This window comes from Aulostomus chinensis, chromosome 16 (assembly GCF_037954235.1).
Source record: "Aulostomus chinensis isolate RoL2024-O1b breed Wild chromosome 16, RoL_Achi_v1.0, whole genome shotgun sequence".
NCBI classification, from domain to species: Eukaryota; Metazoa; Chordata; class Actinopteri; order Syngnathiformes; family Aulostomidae; genus Aulostomus; species Aulostomus chinensis.
Window position 1 is genome coordinate 22,105,892 of NC_141335.1, and position 19,995 is coordinate 22,125,886.

The 19,995-nt window shown below is 42.6% G+C and overlaps 2 protein-coding genes across 3 annotated transcripts; one reads left to right on the forward strand and one right to left on the reverse strand.

Annotated features, from left to right (window-relative positions):
• The first annotated feature begins 4,888 nt into the window (after positions 1-4,888).
• On the forward strand, positions 4,889-15,695 carry sgpl1 (sphingosine-1-phosphate lyase 1). Of its 2 annotated transcripts, none has more exons than XM_086180642.1 (14): positions 4,889-5,038; positions 8,525-8,690; positions 9,119-9,186; positions 9,520-9,667; positions 9,889-9,968; positions 10,760-10,888; positions 10,967-11,055; positions 11,281-11,389; positions 11,485-11,583; positions 11,677-11,823; positions 12,094-12,332; positions 12,420-12,566; positions 12,724-12,844; positions 13,499-15,695. In XM_086180642.1, the coding sequence occupies exons 1-14, from the start codon at positions 5,027-5,029 to the stop codon at positions 13,640-13,642; spliced, it is 1,698 nt and encodes a 565-aa protein (XP_086036768.1). In that variant the 5' UTR covers positions 4,889-5,026; the 3' UTR covers positions 13,643-15,695. The 2 variants fall into 2 exon arrangements, with proteins under 2 accessions (XP_086036768.1, XP_086036767.1); XM_086180641.1 differs by lacking the exon at positions 4,889-5,038 and adding an exon at positions 7,667-7,821.
• Positions 14,992-19,406, reverse strand: pcbd1 (pterin-4 alpha-carbinolamine dehydratase/dimerization cofactor of hepatocyte nuclear factor 1 alpha). Its single transcript, XM_086180643.1, has 4 exons — positions 19,269-19,406; positions 18,368-18,499; positions 18,197-18,277; positions 14,992-16,029 (listed from the first exon to the last, which is right to left on the reverse strand). The coding sequence occupies exons 1-4, from the start codon at positions 19,269-19,271 to the stop codon at positions 15,937-15,939; spliced, it is 309 nt and encodes a 102-aa protein (XP_086036769.1). The 5' UTR covers positions 19,272-19,406; the 3' UTR covers positions 14,992-15,936.
• Between the last annotated feature and the right edge of the window lie 589 nt (positions 19,407-19,995).

The window sequence follows — 19,995 nt, forward strand, 5'->3', positions numbered from 1 at the left end:
ACTTTGGGAAACATCCTGTTAAAATAAAAAATCAGATTTATGATGCAAATATCAACGATAAATTACAAACGAATCTTGCGTAAATTCAGCTTCATGTCTACATTTAGAAAATCCTATTACGTCATATATATAATTTTTTTTTAATTTTTAAAATCTGTATCATAATCCCCAAACGTGCAGGAAAAATTTCATACATCTAATTGTCAAAATGTTTATCAAATTTCTTTGTTTGAGGGATGAAAACACAGGCTGATGTTCCAAAAAATGAAGGATGACCAAATCATTTGATCGTAAATTCATAAATCTTATTTTCACTTACTTGTTAACTTGTGACAGGTGATATTTGGATGTTGCTCGTGCTCGTAGCTTCCTCTGGCAGCCGAAGCTAGCAGACAGTGTGTGTGTGCGCGCGTGTGTGTGTGTGTGTGTGGGTCTGTGTGCGTGCTAGTGTGTGCGTGAATGTGTGAGTGTGTCTGTCTGTCTGTGTACAGCTGAAAGTGAGGGATGGATGCGCATCTCTGTCATTTTATAAGGCCTTTATCTTATCTTCTTGAACTGGGGGCGCCTGAATCAACAGCGGTTGCCAAATGGCCAATCAGCTCTCTCTCTCTCTCTCTGTCTCTCTCTCTCTCTCTCTCTCTCTCTCTCTCTCTCAAACAAAAACTGCTCTTATGAGGGACAGAGACGCCACGTGGATGGAAATATTAAACAAAAACACATGTATGATCACCAGCAAAGAACAAAATTTTCATCCATTCATAAAAATCAAGACACGAGATTTTATTGAGAATCCGCCAGCGCAGACGGGAGCTGCTGCGGATTTCATATTTCTACAGTTCACACGGTGCGGTAAACAGAACCGCCGCCTCACAGAATCCATGCTGGACGTCCTGCTGAAAACACTGATGGGAACTTCTGCCCTTCTTTGTAATAACGGAAGTATGTTTCAGCTCGGAGAAACACCAACTGGTCGTTTTACGCGTAGAAATTCATGCCTCCATCCCAACCACCGCAGAGAGTATATACGCTCGCACAGGGGTGCGCAATAGAAGCTCAGTGTTCGTCAGCATTTCACAACTATTATAATATCCCGATATTAATAAGTACAAGAAATTGTCTACATCCAACGCACGAACGCTATGACCGCTTTCTTAGCTCTTGGCTCGTGTTCATCTCTAAATTCTCTTATTATGGCACATTTTACGCACTCGAGTTACTGTCCCACCCAACGGCCGTTACCAAACTGGCTCCCAAAATCAACTCCAAGTGAGACAGAATATTGAAAACTGATGTGAAAACAATTGCATCAATAAGATTATTTTTTAGAGAACTACTTAAGTATGCGTTGCGGAATTTTTGCGCACGCCAGAGGACCTGACTGGTGCGAGAGGAAAACAAAACCCTCCTGTAAACTGGTCTTTCCTTGAGTTTGCCAAACGTTATCAAAAAGACAGAGCTTTGTATGCTCATTTATTCTAACATACATGCGGCATTATTTATTTCTGTAGCTACACATATTTGGACAAACACTTCCTTACTGCGTGGGAGCGCAAAGTTCCCGTAGTGAGACAATTACGCATGGTGCCACGTCGCAAATAAGGTTTGACAAGTTGAAACCCGCTGCGTGATCTGAAAGTACAAGGACTCCTTTTGTGTATCTCAACAGCTAAAGTCGGATTTCTTCCCTAATACCAGTCCACAGTAGCGCGCTATGACATCTCCAAAAACATACCCGGAATCGCCACAACTCGGTGACGCAATGCAATTTCACATAAAGTTGTATTTTTTTGAAAAGTTCAAGATCCGTTAAATATGTCAACAAAGTAGAGACGCATTCTGGCTCTAGAGGGAGGGAGGGTGGGGGTGAGGGGGAGTCAGGCAGAGCTCAAACATGATTTACTATTGCCAATCACAAAACACTCCTTAACTTTCTGTCTAAATATGTATTTTGGGAACAGTCTGATAACCATATGCTTTCAATAAACTGGACAAATACACGGGTGAGATAGGAGATGGTGCCGTGCTGTTGTAAAAGCCACGAAAAGTCTAAAGTAAACGGAATATTACCGCTTTACAAATACTCATTGATGCCAAATCCATATTGGGATACGGTGGACAGGTGTGGGTTTGAAGTTGTCAGTCTCCATCCTTGATTTTTTATCAGTGTGCTATAGTGTCCTGCTTGTTATGCAAAGTGTGGGCAAACACAAGCGTGCTGTAGAAATAGCAGCTATCGGAGCAGACTTGCTACGAAAAGTGATTTAACAATATTTAACAATAAACTGAGCAAGCTCCGGAGCAGGTGATACCTGCCCGGCGCTCCTGATTAATACTTCCTCTACTACTTCACTTTACAATCTCTTTTGCTTATTTATTAAACGAAATCTATTTATTATTATTTTAGCAAACAGAGGTACCAGGTGGGGCTTTATTTTCGTCTTCAGCTTTTTGTTCGAGGGACGCTTTGAGGGGGACAATCAAAGTCCAACAACTCGCTGACCAGATTGTTATCATCGCTAACTCGCGGTGAAGCCATTCAATGTGCCCCCCTCCTCTTGTTCTTTCTGCCAAAGAGCTGCCTGGGAAGAAAAGGGGGAAAGGAAACTTCTCCAAGAAAGGAAAACATCTTAAAAACATTTAATTGCAACCCGGATGCCATATGTACACCTCTTGTGAATCCTCTCAACAATGTGACTGCCTTTTTAGAAAGTATGGAGTGCGTCTTTGGAGACGTGTGCGCCTTTGGAGAGGTGCGCGCGTCGTGACCAGAATGACCCCGAACACACTTTACACAAAAAGTAATTCACTTTTAATGTGCTTTGGAGTTCCCTTTCACTGGCAACGTATTGTACATCTCACCTCAGCTTTTGAAGGCAGTGTACACCAATTATAGTGGAATTGCTGTCCTCAAGAGACAGTTTGTCTTTTTTGTAAAGAATCGACATTTGGAGCAGAAATGGGGGCTGTGGCTGCGAGTTGCCGACTGCACAATGAATATTCTTTTCCTCGCAGCGTGTTTACGATGTCCAGCTTTATGTTCATGAATGGATTTTACAGGGTAAAGGACAAAAAAAAAATCGAATGAGTCCACGTTCAGTTGTTTAATTATATTCCACAATTAATACAGCAATTTAATTTATATCATGTTTATATTGTTCGTCGTTTCTCAGCAGACTGAGAGGGAAAATCTTACAAAAGAAGTTGCTCACTCACTCACACTGTATGTTTATACAATAAAAAAAATATTTGGGGCAACAACAAAAAAAAACCTACACAAAAAAGGAAAGAATGTACTGAAGAAACGAAGTATTTAACTGTATTTGAGCTGATTGTGCTGGATGGTGCTGCGATAATACGATCCCCAATATATTGAGGCTGAAATAAATAACTTTACCGGAAAAACCTGCCGTAAATCTAAAAGTTGCAGCAAATCTCCTTCAGCTTTTAGATATTGTCTCAAAACTGGTCCTCACATGCCATATTGGACCCTAAATGATTATTTAAGTAAAACTCATATGTTCTGTCTTGTTTTGTATTAGTTTAGTCATGTTTTCTATTTTTCAGTCTGGCTTAAACATATTTATAAGATTTAAATGAACTATTTAGAGTGGAGAAGAGATTCAACCTGCAGGTTCATCATGTTGTTGTTGTTGTGTAAACTGGCTGCAGTACTGCTTTTCGACCACTCTGTGACACTGTTTTCACTCTTTGAAAGGCTGAAAGACACCTTCAAGACATGTCGGAAAGATGAAATACAAGAGGAGATAAAAGGCTCGTGTTCCTCTGGAGCTGTAAATACGAGTATCGTGGAGTATTGTGACGTACATTTGATGTTTTAGCGGCCAGGTCTGGACATTCCCTGCGATTTTGCTGTGTACTGTCAAAGATGGGCACAAACTTTCAATTTTGAATTGATTTTTTTAAAATTTGGTTGTACTTTACGGTAATTTAAAAGTTATATTTTGATGAGCAGTAGAAATAGATCAGGTGAAAATAAGCACGAACTTCCTCCTTCTCGTGGACATCTGTTTTTTTTTAATAAATAGTTCACATGCTGCATTTATATATGTGATTATTTATATACTTTTGTATTTACTTACCTAGTAATTCAAAGATATCCCTCTTTTACTTATTTATGTTTGTTTATGTTGAATTTAAATGATACAGTTAATGTCAAACAATGATATGTGTGTATATACATATACAGTATATATATATATATATATATATATATATATATATATATATACATATATATATAGTATTGCGTACATATGTAACTTTGTTTAGAATATTCTTCTCTTTTCTTGATATATTCTAATAACTGTTTATTCTTCTTGAAATTGAGCTGTGATAACACACAAATTTCCCCGTTGTGGAATCAACAAAGTTCTATCTATGTATCTATGTATCTATGTATCTATGTATGTATGTATGTATGTATCTATCTATCTATCTATCTATCTATCTATCTATCTATAAATATATTTATAACAGAAGTTTGATAAGGCAACTGACTAACTGTATTTGATCTTTTTCTTTGTTTGTTTGTTTTTTCGGTTTTTAACAGTTGAAAACTCGTGTTTGAATTAAAAACAATGAAACGATCGTTAATTACACACTTGGGAGCATTTACTGCCGTCCAACAGGTTGGATGTCGGAAGTTCCGAGGACAGAGCAGTACAATAAATGCAGCATCCCTACATAACTAAACCGTAGGTGCTTGCAGATGCGGCGCTGCGGTTGCGTAAATCGTAGATGTATAGACCATACGGACTGTTGCTGTCGCTGGGGTTACCGCTAATTAAACCCAGCGACAGCATTGTCAGATCTACGCATGCGCAGAGCTGGCGCAGCCATGATGTCAGTGTGATGGGGACTTCCTGAATGAGGGTTAGCTTGCAGCAGCTGTGTTTGGTAGTAGCATGTAGATGAGAGCCGAGGACTCACAGCAGGCTGCTGGAGGTGACTTTCCCGTGTCTCAGGCTGAAAAAGAGGACTGTCTGTGAAAGTTTCCCTCGACAATATGGACTACTGGGTAGGTGACGCCTCACTTTAGCCGGTTTCCACACATTATGGAGTGTTTAGTTCACGGGAGGGTGACAGTTCTGCTACAAGACGCTTAAAGAACCGCAGACTTGTTTATCAGCAGTGAAGTGAGGCAATGACCTGATTGTTGTGCTCCCGAGGATGCTCCGAGTCCAAAAACACGATTCAGCAGTGACCTTTGAGTTAAAACTGATAGATTCATGGCTGGAGGTGAAAGTATTCAATTTGCATAAATTAAAAAAATAAAAAAGGACCCCTTTTGTTTCCATACTCAAACTAGCAACATATTCATGTTGTGTTGGCTTCAGATGTTCTTATTTTTAAACGCATCTATCAGTTCAGAGCTCTTCCTCTGTGTAAAAAAAAAAAAAAAAAAAAAAAAAAAAGTTTTAAAGCTCCTACCTATTGTTCATTGTACTGTTTAAAATTAGAAATCCTGCTCAACATAAAGCTTCAGGAAGTTTAAACAAAGCGTGGCTCTTAGTGTGGCCACAGGAGAGCCATGGAGATTTGTTAGATGGTTGTTGTTTTTATAATTTTATCCTTAAAGGAGCAGAATCAGACTTTTGTTGATAGCGGAAAGACAAAAGGTTGTGAAGCCGTGGGCGGCCCCGCTGACACAGATCTGTTGTCAGATTAAGATCTGATCCGTCTGACACATTCTGGACCTGGGAGCAGAAATAAGAAGTAGAATGGATGACACCATGACCGAGAACATGACTTTTCAGCAGTTTGAGGTCACGCGTGAGGAGAGCGTGCGGCGCTCGCTGTCTCCAGGAGCCGCCGCCGACGCTGCCGCCGCTGCCTCACAACAGTGAGAACATGAGAACACGACCCCCCCCCCCCCGACCTGAGACAACAAAAGGTGTTCCTCCTGTGTTGAATGAGGGAAGCTCAACTATGAGTAAGACAATAGCAAAACAAGAGTCTTTGTCTGAACTTCTGAGGCGACAAGAAAGAATCAGTGTGGGTGGAACCCTGAGTGAAAAGTGGACATAGTGTGTGTGTGTGTGTGTGTGTGTGTGTGTGTGTGTGTGTGTGTGTGTGCACGCCTGTGTGTTGGGGGGGGGGGTGTTACGAGCCTCCGAGACTGACCTTTTGGACTGATGTTAGATAAAGTTTAATCTCCTCTTTATGACAGATGGAGCAGACGCGTGGCAGCCATCCCTACATGTAATACTCAATCATGCTCCACTTTATTCTTCATAGCGCTCCCAGCTAGCAGCTTGTTTTCCTCTGATTCCCGTTGAGCAAAGCGCGGCTGATCAGGCCAAACCAGTATGGCGTTATCCCAACAGGCAGGTAGGACCGCTGCAGCAGGGGCGGACTCCTCCAACTTCCCTGAGAGAAGTCACATAACACAACTCACAATACTGACGATGCCTCATGTCCTCTGGGATTATAAAAAAAGTTGCACAAGTGCAGATTGTGAAGATATTATCTTCATCAACCTTTCATCTGCTCGCCATCAGATTATGGCGAAGGTTTAGAGACGGGGAGGCTTGTTATCAGTGTCACAGTCACCTCAGAGGGAGAGACAATGGAACCTCAGCTGCCACTGGGACACTGATGTTACTGTGGTACTGCTGCGTTGCTCCCAGAGTAGTTCTGTGATATCATGGCGGTACTACTGAAGTAGTTCTGTGATATCATGGCGGTACTACTGAAGTAGTTCTGTGATATCACTGCAGTACTACTGAAGTAGTTGTGTGATATCACTGCAGTACTACTGAAGTCGTTCTGTGATATCACTGCAGTACTACTGAAGTAGTTCTGTGATATCATGGCGGTACTACTGAAGTAGTTCTGTGATATCATGGCGGTACTACTGAAGTAGTTCTGTGATATCACTGCAGTACTACTGAAGTCGTTCTGTGATATCACTGCAGTACTACTGAAGTCGTTCTGTGATATCACTGTGGTACGATTGAAGCAGCACTGTGATATCATAGTTGTACAGTGCCAATACTCTGGTACTACTGCCATATAAGTGTGGCTCTACTGCGATGTAATTGTGGTATTACTGTGCTATTATGCTGGTATTACTACCATATTAGTATGGCATTAATGTGTACTACTATGACAAAACTGTGCTGTGGTACTTCTGTGACATTACTGTGGTACCACTTTGGTTGCTACTTTTGTGACTATGACTGTATCTGTTTGGTATTACTGCAGTTATACTGTGATACAACTGTGGAATCATTGTGGTATTACTGTGATATTACTTTAATAATACTGTGATGTTACTGTGGTATTATAACTGCAATATAACTGGACTTGCAGTCATTGACATTGTTATGATATCATTGTGGTATTACTGTGTTATCACAGCAGTACCACTGTGATATAACTGCATCACTACGGCAATAATACAGCGGCAGTGCTGTGACATAAGGACGGTACTACTATGATATGACTGCGATACTACTGCAATACCACTCGGACATTAGTAGCACACTCCGACTGCCTATTTAAAGTTGAACTTCCTGTCTTATCTGATTGATTGCAAAACCTCGACTTTGCTGGCTGACAGGGTTGTTGGTGGTTTGGCTGGTGGGAGGAGTCTGGTGGAGGTCACCTGACTTCAGTCTCTGTCTCTGTCACCTGGAGGAGGACGCAGCGGCTGTCTGCTGTAGTCATTGAGAGAGCTGCTGAGCGGACGCGTGTGTGTTTGTGTGTGTGTTTGTGTGTGAGAGAGAGCGAGAGAGAGAGAGGGAGAGGGAGAGCAACTGTAGACTAATGAGTGCAGGTCCAGCGATGTCTCCTGACGTGAGTACAGTGTTCATGGGAGATTCTGGGGGGATGTTGCTTGGCTCGTTGGGGACTGTTAGAGAACAACTCTGCAGTTTTTGTGTTTGTGATCATTTTGACAGCTGTAATTTGCTGTGCTGACAGATGTTCCTCGTCAGGTTTACATCGAGTACTTGCTACGTTGCACTGAACTAGATTCATCTTTAGCCTGTGTGTTGTTGTGTCTGCTCCATTTATTTTCCTTGCCAAACTGACCTTCCACATGATCAAATATAAAAAGTAATTAATCATTACGGATGCTAATTTGTTAAAGAATATTTCTCCTCTCACAAAAAGCAAAACAGCAAATCCAGTGAATTGTTGTAAAAATTTAGTACACTTAAAAAAAAACCAAGTTCTTATTAGGCCTGTTTTTGTTTGTTGTTTTCTTGTTTGTTGGCCAGATTGAACCTTATGATGGGTTTGACTTGGTGGGAGTTTAGCGCATGAATGAAAGGTGGCTCTTCATTGAATATTTCAAACATATCAAAGCACACGGCTTAAAGTGATGGTGTCTGGTGGAAAAGTTCATATTTTATCTCAGTATCTTGAGCAAGAGCAAGAGGTTTTAACGTCAACTTCAATACATTTTCACTGACTTGACCCATGCTTATGCTTGTGTGTGTGTGTGTGTGTGTGTGTGTGTGTGTGTGTGTGTGTGTGTGTGTGTGTGTGTGTCCAGAGTGCCTTGGAGGTGTATAAGGAGATGGTCCTGCTATACCTGGAGGAGGGCCGGCGGCAGGTCAACTCACACTGTGGCGACCTGGAGCCGTGGCAGATCATCGGAGTGTCAATCCTCACCACACTGGGAGCCGTCTGGATGAAAGGATTTCTCTTCCAGCAAGAAAGTAATCTTACACATGACGTCAGACAAAACGAGTGTTGTCGGTGTGAATGATGCTGTAATTATAGAGGTTCAGTCTACTTCTCAGCAGAATATCTGCTTGTACAGCGTTTATTTGTCTTGTACCTGTCACAGACAAATACCTGTTATCAAGACTTTCTGTTATCAATCAATCGGTGACAAGCTCAGCTCTGGCGTGTGTGTGAAAGTCCAGCTGGAGAGTCTCGGAGGAAGAGACGTGCGTGGCTTTCAGGATCAGAATTAAGAGCTTTGTCATGATGATCCTCTGGTTCCTCTTCTTGTCCTGACGTGTGATTATAGGTCAGCTGTTTCATGTTTGTGGTTATGTGTGTGTGTGTGTGTGTGTGTGTGTGTGTGTGTGTGCATGCCAGCGTTTCACCACAGCTGCCGCTTTGTCTTGTTGGTTTCCAGGTCTCACATCCCGAATCAAGAAGCAGTGCTTTCGACTCATCAGAAAAATACCCTTTGTTGGCGGCGCAGTGAGTAGCAGTGTATCTCTCTTCCTTCTTTTCCCAGCAGATGCGTCTGAGGCCTTGTGAGTCACTCTTGGATGACTGTGTGTGTGTGTGTGTGTGTGTGTGTGTTTGTGTGTGTGTGTGTGTGTGTGACCTTTGGCACACTTAACATCATACCCTGGTGATAACGTTTGGTTCCTTCTGGTCAGAGAGCATGTCTCAGCCACTTTTACATAAAGCAGTGATAACACAATGAACTTGTCACAAAAACAAAAAGTAGCTGCTCTACTAAAGGTCACTGTGAGAGTTTCTTACTGCACCAACCAGAGATGATGTGTGTGTTTGTGCTCTGGACAGATTCAGAGCCAGCTGAACAAGGCTTTGGATGACATGTCAACCAGCCTGTGCACTCTGAAGGAAGGGATGAGCTACACCAGACAGCTGCCCGCTAAGGGTCTCTCTCAGAGCCAAGTGCTGGACAAAATCCGGGAGTACCAGACTCTGAGTAAGTCATCGGTCATGCCCCGGCTTTGAGTCAGGCTTCATTAGCTACCTCCATGAAAGTGATTCTGATCTGATGTGCAACAACCTCCAAGTAAGGAGGAGATTTGGGGCGTTTAGTTTGCGAGAGTGAAATGTCTCTGCTGACAAGAAATGTGTTGTGAACTTTTATCTCTGTGACCATGAAAACAATGTTTTTCTGAGTTTTTCACTGCGCTGCTGCAGATGAGGTCCGGTGGGAGAAAGGGTGTGTGTCGGGTGCAGTGTACTGGGGCGATGAAACACTGACCAAGCTTCTAGTGAAGGTATGCATCACCGAGTCCATCTCTGGTATCTAAAGCACGAGGGGTCAAGGTGGAACTCAGATACTTCTTGCTGTTTGCTACATTTAATGGGAAGGACGTACTTTATGTTTCCTTTTGAGTTCTCAGACCTATTCTTTGGCCTTCACCCAGCATTGCACTGACTCTCTACTGCACTTTGTTTGACGCTCTCTTGAATTTTGTGTTTTATTTTACTCTTTCTTTTTTATTGCAATTTGATTTTAATTTCTATCTGGTGATACGCCTTCTGGGTTTGTTCTCTTTTCAGTATTGTCTTTTGGCATATTTTTAATGTTCCTCTCTTTTTGTTGTAAAGCACGACAAGTTGCAGTTTGTGTGAGAAAGCTGCGACACAAATGACGTTTTTATTATTATTATTATTTTTCAGAATGTGTCACATAAACTTGTTTTTAAATGGATAATAGTGATATCGTAACATATTGGCCAAAATCAGTTCAGTAAAATATCATCAATCAAAAAAACCCCCCAGTATTGTTCATCTCTCTCAGTAATGAGCTTTGTGCCAAACAATCCTCAGCACCATTGGACAGTTTTAGCCCTCGACTTAGTCTTACAGACAGCAGGCACGTCTTAATGTAACTCTTTTCTCTTTACCTCTAACACTGAAATCATGGCGAGCCTGAGTGATTGACAGTTGCAAGGAGCGAGAAGTTAAACATGTCAGGCGCTGCATCCTGAATCCTAAATTGAGGCCTAAAAGAAGTCCTCTTGTGTGACGTGAATGAAGCCCAGCCTTCCTTTTTTGGTCTCAGGTATATGGAGACTTTGCCTGGAGCAACCCGCTTCACCCGGACATCTTTCCTGGCGTAAGAAAGATGGAGGCCGAGGTGGTCAGAATGGCTTGCACCCTTTTCCACGGAGGCCCCAACTCCTGCGGCACAGTAAGTTTCCAGATGCTCTCATGATGAGGGTTAAACCAAAGCTAATTTGATGAGATGGCTCATTGCCTTTTTGTTCAGGTCACATCAGGAGGAACTGAGAGCATCCTAATGGCCTGCAAGGCCTACAGAGACATGGCGTATGAGCGAGGAGTCAAATACCCTGAAATGTGAGATGGAGTTCTCCAGTCATGACCGATGAGTCATTTCCTGCTGTGATTCATCTCGTCTTCATCTCTTTTTGCATAAATTTGCTTTCAACCTCCAGTTTGAATTTGAAAATAAGTAGCATTTAAAGATTCTGAACTTCTGAAAGCATGCACTTGTAATATATGTATTATGAATATGAGCCATGGCTTTGCTCCTGACTAATCGCACTGTTGTCATCCGCGCAGTCTTGCACCAGTGAGCGTCCACGCAGCCTTTGACAAAGCTGCCCACTATTTTGGGATGAAGCTTGTTCACATTCCCCTCGACAAGAAAACCATGAAAGTCGACGTGAAGGTGAGAATACATCAGCGTAGACGGCGGCTGCTAATGACTTCTATTCTTAGACACTGTTTTTTCTCAAACTGTTTCTCCTGCTTCCTACCACCAAGGCCATGAAGAGAGCCATCAGCAAGAACACGGCCATGCTGGTGTGCTCGGCGCCTCAGTTTCCTCATGGAATCATGGATCCCATTGAGGAAGTTGGCAAGGTCAGAAATGAAAGCTTTTTTTCCTCTAAATCAGCTGTGAGGTGGAAGTGGAGGAGTTCCTCTTTCTGACACTTTCCCCCCGGTGTTTTCCAGCTTGCCGAACGCTACAACCTCCCACTGCATGTGGATGCCTGTCTGGGAGGGTTTCTTATCGTATTCATGGCCAAGGCTGGTTACTCACTGGCACCGTTCGACTTCAGGGTAAAAGGTGTTACCAGCATCTCCGCAGACACGCACAAGGTGAGGAGTGGCTCAGCACTCACAGCTTCTTTTAAGCCTAAAATAACCACAGCATCCACTACGTCATATTTAATCACTGTCTTTACTGTCATTATGAGCTTTTATTGATCTATGGATCTGTTTTGCCCTTTTTTGAATTTATCTCCAAGCCCAAAAGCAACGAAATCTCAGTGACAAAAGCAACCACCTTGGAATTGAAAGACTACTAATGTAACTTCATTTGTCTGGCTGTGCTAACTGTGCATGTACGTGTGTGACATTCCTCTCCAGTACGGCTACGCCCCCAAAGGTTCCTCAGTGATCCTCTACAGTGATAAAAAGTACCGTCACTATCAGTACTTTGTAGCTCCAGACTGGCAGGGTGGAATCTACGCCTCGCCTTCTGTGGCGGGCTCCCGGCCTGGAGGAATCATCGCCGCCTGCTGGGCAACCATGATGCACATGGGAGAAAACGGCTACGTGGATGCCACCAGGAAGATCGTCAGTGCAGCGCGCAGAATCAGAACAGAGTGAGTCGCCAGGTGACTCTAATATGTTTGATTTCAGCTGCTCACATACATTTTACCTCCTTAAAATCATTATGTTTCTCCGCATAGAATTTGCAAGATGGATGGGGTGTTTGTGTTCGGGGATCCAGAGGTGTCTGTGGTGGCGATAGGCTCCGATGTTTTTGATATTTTCCGTTTGTCTAACGCGCTGACATCAAAGGGCTGGAACCTGAACACGCTGCAGTATCCATCCAGGTAGATGGACATCGCATTGTAGCTTCCTGTTCTTTTAATTATTATTGAATACGTTGTTGATCATTTTAACTAAAAAAAGAAGTTTTCATGAGTTATTAATTAAATGATGGTTATAATATTGACTTCGTATTCACCAGTGGTATTGATCTCTTCCCAGCATCCACATTTGTTGCACAGTTCTGCACACCCAGCCGGGCGTGGTCGATCAGTTTATTGATGATGTCAGAGAGCAGGTCACCATCATCTTGAAGAACCCCAAAGAGAAAACCACAGGAATGGTGAGATGAAGCTTCACAAACATGAAAAATTCAGCACCCGTTCTCACCCCTGTAGTCCATTTGTTTTCCGATAGATTCTTTCTTATGAATGTTTGCCACCACGAATGATAGTCAGACACGCAGATGAGCGCTTCTGCTCCATCACCATACAGACAGTAGAGAGAGAATCTCCACAATGATGCATGCAACCTGAACATTTGTCGTCAGACTTTGATTACACGATGACACAATTTTATTGAGACTCGGGCTTGAAAATCATCAGAAAGCTACTGCTGATCTGTCAGTCATCAGCAGGCCGTCGGTCGCTGCTTGTGTTTTTTTTTTTTAGTTTCCCTGCTTGGACAAAGAGTCTTTCAAGTTGATGCAGGCAGCACGTGTTGTTTTATTTTGTGAGACAATTTTAGAAGGCGGTTCCACCCAAGCTGGTATCACACCAGTCAGGTCTGATGGTAGCACACGCACACACACGCACACACACACAGTGGGGCTTGACTGACAGTGAGAGGAAAAAGATTTATGTCAAGACTGTAACACATATCAGGCTAATGCCATTGTTGTCAGGATCTACTGTCCACATATACAGGTCAGATATCTAATCTGCCCTCCAGCTGTCTTCATGTCTAATGGTACCCCCCCCCCTCTCGGCTGTTTCAGGGAGCCATCTACGGCATGGCCCAGTCCATCCCAGATAGATCCATGGTGACGGAGATCTCGCGGGGCTTCTTAGACTGCCTCTACAGCACTGAGGAGCCCAAGTCCACCACCAGCCACATGAATGGTAACGGCAAAGCCCACTGAAACAGCACAGAGCTGTCCCCCCCCTGTCCTGGGTGGGAGAGGGGGGGCTAGGTCGGGCCAGGTCCTGGTGCATGCAGGGAGCCACACTGGCCTCCTCCCAGTGCTCTTAGTTCATCGCTCAACGGTTGCCTTATCCTGCATACCCACACTGAAACATCTGCAAAGATATTAATAGCACAAACCGTCGTTATTGTGATCGGCCCAGAGGAATCTCGCTGGTAACGCTGGGCCTGAGTGACGCAGAGAAGAATTTTAGTCTTTCGTTTGATTTTATTAATCTAGTGAGTGTGTGAGTTGTTATATTTGTTTTAAGACTTCATTTCAGTTTTAGCTTTTGTGTTTTCTGTCATAACAGCGAAAACAACCTTGTTTAAACCTGAACATTTCAGCCTGCTGCTCACTGTGACCACTGATGTGTGCTGCCCTCTAGCATGGAACCTGGCGTAATGCTGGAGCCTGGCCGGCCCAGCCAAGGTCTCAGCCAGCATGAAACAGTCTTTTGACAGAGTCGTTGTTTTTGTTTTGTTTTTTTGTAAAAGCACTGCAACACCCTGGCCAGAACCTATCAGGTTAATCACTTGAAACTGCAACTCTTGTAATGTGGAGTCCTGGTTGGTTAGCACTTACTTATGATGACCTTCAGTCAGAGGGAGAATCATTTATATTCTGTGTATGTTTTCTCGTCTTTCATGTTTAATTTTCCAAAAGGGAGACGACGTAACCAGGAAAGCAGCTAGTGGACTCCAAAGCTCCCCAGCCACATTGATTATTTTCTTGATTGCCCCTCAGATTTGAAAAAAAAAAGCCTGGTTCAGTAAAGAAATGACCTTAAAAATCTAGTTTCACTCTAGCAGAGATTCATAACTTCCTGTGCACCACCTTGTTTTTATCCTTGTACAATCTACCTCAGTTTCTACTCAATGCAAATATCATGTTTTCATCCACTGAGACACATTCTGACTGTTTACTTCCATTTCTAATCATCGATGTTGGGGGCATTCGACGAAGTGTTCTTAGATATTCTGACCCTGAAGAAGAGATGCAGGCGTGGTGGTCGACTGACGGAGGGGACTGTGTTTTGTTATGTTTTGGTGCAAACGCAACGTGTTAAAGATGAATTCTGTAACACCAAAATGACTGTTTAATCTCTTTTCTTCTGCTCGTTGAAATTATTTCTGTTTGTGCAATATGTGACTATTCCTTTGAAAAAGTAACACAAAGGGGAATGCTCTACTACTAATGTACTTAATGCAGTAGTGCTGAATGAATTAGTGTCATTTTACCACCTGTGTGAGACCACTGTGTGTTTATCGTTCACCTTTTATTTACTGAACAGTTTTCACTCTCTCAGACATGAATGTATCCATAGTTCCGTCTCCAGGTGATGATGTCAGCTGTCTCTTGGCGCCTGGTGAAAAGGATTTAAGCGAACACCATCTGCGTCGATGCATTCAGTAATACTGTGCTTCTGGATAAGTATTCCTATATTGATTGGCCAATAACTCTCCAGAAGCAGTGTAACAGACTGTAACGAATCCTCTGCATAGAAAAGTGCGTGTCAGCTTCTGTTGTGGTGTGATGTAGCAATAATGAGCGTTCACCTCTGTGCCTTCAGAGGTTTGGACTTGTCATACTAGGTTGTTGTTTTTCTCCTAACATCCTCAGGGATTTGGCTGTGTAACAAACATCCTTAAGGTCCACTGCTCTTTCAAACACACACGAGGAGGACAATATACCTCAAATGCTATATGGAACTTAAATCAGTCTTAAAAATGTTGATTCAACTGGTCATTGTAGTGTTTTTGGACTATGAAATGGCACAGAAAGGTTCTTTGTCCACCTCCTTGAATGTACACGGTTATAACATTTGTTGCATATCCACAAATATCAGCCTGCATCCTTGTTTAGCTGATTTTTTTTTTTTAAATCAAGTAGCAGCTGCTGGTTTCTATCATATAATTCATATTAGCAAAGAGCAGTTCTACTAACTTGGAGTCAGACTCAGCAGATGGTCTTCGGTGTTCTATTTTCAATAAAAATCCAGTCACTCTGATTCAGTTTCTTGTCATTTTTCACAAAAATATTCAGAAAAGGGTTTGCACAAGAAACATTTTACTATAATAAAAAGAGGCTTGGTGACAGACACTTGTGAATTCTAGTATTAACAAGTCGAGTGATACTCAGGAATTATTTTATCAGTGTCATTTGGCAGCATGAAAACAAACAGCACTTTTTTTCCGGGGGTCGTGGGTTCATCGGAGGAATGATGCTTCGCTGTGGACTGATGGTGAGCGTCACATCAGAGAGGCCTGGTCGATGAAGGTGGCCAAAGTGATGTCACGCTGGGACAGCCCCCCGCAGTCATGTGTGCTGAGGGTGATCTGCACCTGAGGGAACACAAGCGAGAGGAAGCATGAACAGATAGGCTAAATTTAATTGTGTCAAAGCGAACATGACGTAATGTCATCCACCATACCCAAGCAGCCTCCCTAAAAGATGGGCCGAAGTCCATTATCCAAAGTTTGGTGATAAAAGCAGTCATTGTGCTGGATCAGGTGGCGGTCTTGAGAACAGAGTGACATTATGTTGTTTTTTTAGTTTTTTGTATGATGAAACAAGTTAAAACACAACACTTGAAAGTTTTTGATGTTAATTCATGTGTGTGAGGTTGTGCAAGGAAAGACGTCAAAAGACCTCAGGTGAAGCTAAAGGCTAAAGTTGATCTGTTCAAAAGTATTTTTACTATTGTACTTTATTTATGTACAGCACCAAGGTATCTGTACTTTACTTGAGTATTTGCATTGAAGGGGACTTTTAATCCACTGCATTTATCTGAGTCTTGTGAGTTACTTTGAGGATTTTGTGGAGAAAACAGGGCAAAAACCCGATGAAGAATTTAACATTTAGATGTCAACGGTTCAAGAATTCCAAGAGCTGGAATACACAGACATGCACAACCTGTACTGATACTTGAAATAAACTCCACATTAGATATCCCTCTTCTTAAGTAAAATTTAAAATGGGACTGTGACTGTTTACTCCTATTTTTAACCACTATTTCATCTGGGTGTTTCTCTCACTTCAACATGCAGCCTTCCAGGTAGTTTCCCACCCCCCCCCCTTTTTTTATTATTAGGAACTCCTACCTTACGTCGTTTGAAAGCAGTGATACTTAGAAGTAGTCTTAACACGTCTATGTAAAACATGTCAATATACAACCACAACTACAGTCATCGCATTTACAGATAATCACTAATTGAACATTTAGTCATAAACGGGGAATTATATCCATACCAGACAGATGTGCAAAGCATGTGTAGAACTCAGTTCAGTCAATCCTGACAAAATGAAGAAAAAAAAAATATGCTGGCAAAGCTACATTTTAATTGATAAAACGCAGGTCCGAACTTTTTCATCCTTGCTGTGTGACTAAGAATGTTTGGAATGTCCCCAAATGGCTGAACCAACAGATATTCTTTAAGACAAATGTGTGTTTAAGTCTTTTTCTGTCATATTTTTTTATTAAATCAGTAACTAAACTAATTAAGTCTTGATGTCATCTTCATCTGCAGGTATTTAAAAAAAAAAAAGTCTGCTATTCAAAGTTGTACTCATCAATATCGCTGATTCTGACTGTTGGGCAGAAAACTCAAATGAGACCAAAATAATGAATTTACTCCGAATGTTTCGAGAACAGCTGGACCTCGGTATGTTCTCATAGGCATAAGAACCGATGAGAATGGTAGAACTGAAACAACGAGCTAAAAAGAGGCTAAAACACCTTATAAAGGACAAGAAGGGGATGGCAAAAGTATCTTTGTTGATATTCTTCCAGATTTTAAGGAGAAATGGGGGGGGGGTTCACTTGAGGACAGGAGCACTGGTTTCCGACTGCAGTCTTGTGTATCAAAGTATATTCTAATGTAGTATCTCATTTATTATCAATTATGGCCCTGCAGCTGAACCCTGGGGTTGTACATGCCAGCACACTGGAATGGCTGTGACACATTAAATACAACAAGACCAGAACAGACACTTACACAGATCAGACATTTTGCGCCTTTGCAGGGCAAACAGGTGTAATAAATCTCATTAATTAGGGCCTTGTTCCACTGATCTGAGTCAGGGCTACTACGTGCTGGCTCACTGGACCACTGTGACACGGAACAAAATGAGGCCATGAATAATTTGATCAGTTACACCTGTGATTAACCTGCCATGAGAAGTCTATCAGTGGTATTAATTACACCTGCGTTCACAGCAAAAATGGTGAATCGGCTCCTTTCGCAGCAGCCACCTTCATGCCAGGTAAGACACAGGTGGAACTGATCATAAGTACTGCCATGTTCCTTTTGTGTGTCACATCCAGTGAGACGATATGAACAAAACCAGTCCCCGGGTCCACCTAAACGGAAGTGGGCCTTAATTTAAGTTTTCAATTTCACCTGTTCGCCTGTAATGACAGGTGAAAGCGACTGTTGCTCCCTGGGGAAGAACCATAGATCTGTTACTCAAGTGAGTCAATACACATCTTTTTCAAAGCTATCTTTATACCTTATTATAGACATTGAACCACTCGGGATGATGGTCCATCTTCTCTGCCTGGAGAGCCACTCTGGACATGAAACCAAAAGCCTGGGACAGACAATGTCATGCAATCATGAATACACACTTGTTGTTCCTTCTGTCTGGCTTGTAACTCAAACGCATGGATATGTTAGGAACCTGATTGAAGTCTTTAAAAATAAATTCTTTATAAATGGCGTCCCGTCCCACAACCTCCACCCACTGGGCGTTCTGTAGCAGCGGGAGTAGGTGGGCTCTCTCCTCCTCAGACAGACTCTGGATCTTACCGGCCTGGAGAGACACATCAGAGGGGCAGTTTCACAAACACACACTGTGATTGGTCACAAAGAGCCCCATCTGGAAACAATGAGAGGCTGAATGCCTGAGTTGAAAAACCCACTGGTTCAAAGGTATGTGGCAGCAGTGGAGGGTGGTGGGAGAGGTTTATTTGCTCTCCCTTCTGGTCATTCACATGATGCACGGTCACATGCGTTTTTTTTAAGTCAGTTCTGCTTGTTTCATTCAACCCCTCGTGCCTCCAAACCTAAACTCTTTCACAACAGTCTTCACTGATTGCATTGTGCAATCAAGGGGGCTTTTGAGGGCCTTGTCCCAGGATGAACAGCGTGTTTCTAAACTGACAGAGTAAGTAGATGTACAACCACAGCCTGCAACACAGCCATGACATCAACAGGTATCATAGCAACACTCTAATCTGATCTGTCTGTGGAGCCACTGGGCCGCATGCACACACACACACAAACACACACACGCACAAAACAATTGCTGACCTCATCCATTCATGCCACACAATGCGTCTGCACAGAAATACAAGAAAACTGTCATTCTTCTCCATACATTTTCATTCATCAGTTTTCTACTACGCTGCAATATCATGGTGACACATTAAACTATGTATGTTTATGAAATCTATTTGCAGAGTATAATAAAATAACATTTAAAGACCATGAGATCAAGTTCAACAGGTGTGTGAGGCAGTGTGTGTCAGGTAAAACACGCAAACACACACACACACGCCGTAAAGATGGTGTGTACTCACCATATTTGCAGAGTGTTTTCATGCACAGAGGCGATCCAGCTCCCACTGCTTTAAGAGCAACTGGAAAGAATCCACACAAGCTGCATGGAAGGTCCTGCTTGGCTGCCCCTGCAGAAGCCTGAGCAGAAATCCTCTCCGCTGATTGGTCCTCCTCAGCAAACCTGTCAGCATGGGTTTAATTATGAACCATCATGGTGTGTGGGTGATGAGAGCTACAGTGACAGGATTCAACTAACAGGATGATGATAGACTGTATGTATGCATCATACACTGGTCTAGTGTGAGCGATATGTCTACAGAGGGGGGCAGCAGATAAGAGGGCCCTGCAGCACCGCTCCTTGGCCCAGCAGAGTTCATGTCAAAGGTTAATGAGCTGCTCCTGCAAGATGGCCCCGTGAACTCATCTGTCACAGCGAGTGCTCAGGGAAATGAACTGGGTAATGAAATGAAAGGAAGGAGAGGAAGTGACAAGCGATCATTTAACAGTCTGCTGCACGTGGAAATGAGAACAGAGCTTCAGTGTCTGGTCTCAGCGGAAAACAGAATAAAACCATTAAACACACAAATATGATGAGCCTGCCATGACATTTCTTTTTATTTATCATCTCTGCTACATTATTGTTTAAATGGACAGTTCACCCAAAAGTACAATTTCAGTCGACTCATCTTCATTGTGACGAATGGTCAACAGAAGATGTTTTTTTCTCTTTTTTTTGTTGAAACACTG

Coding starts and splice junctions, on each gene's coding strand:
- sgpl1 (XM_086180641.1), top strand. CDS start 7,792: ATGAGTGCAGGTCCAGCGATGTCTCCTGAC. Junction 9,668..9,888: donor CCGGGAGTACCAGACTCTGA/GTAAGTCATCGG, acceptor GCGCTGCTGCAG/ATGAGGTCCGGTGGGAGAAA. Junction 12,333..12,419: donor GCGCGCAGAATCAGAACAGA/GTGAGTCGCCAG, acceptor TTCTCCGCATAG/AATTTGCAAGATGGATGGGG.
- pcbd1 (XM_086180643.1), bottom strand. Junction 18,278..18,367: donor TTTTTAAAGACTTCAATCAG/GTTCCTAACATA, acceptor TGTCTGTCCCAG/GCTTTTGGTTTCATGTCCAG. Junction 16,030..18,196: donor GGTTCAATGTCTATAATAAG/GTATAAAGATAG, acceptor GTGTTCCCTCAG/GTGCAGATCACCCTCAGCAC.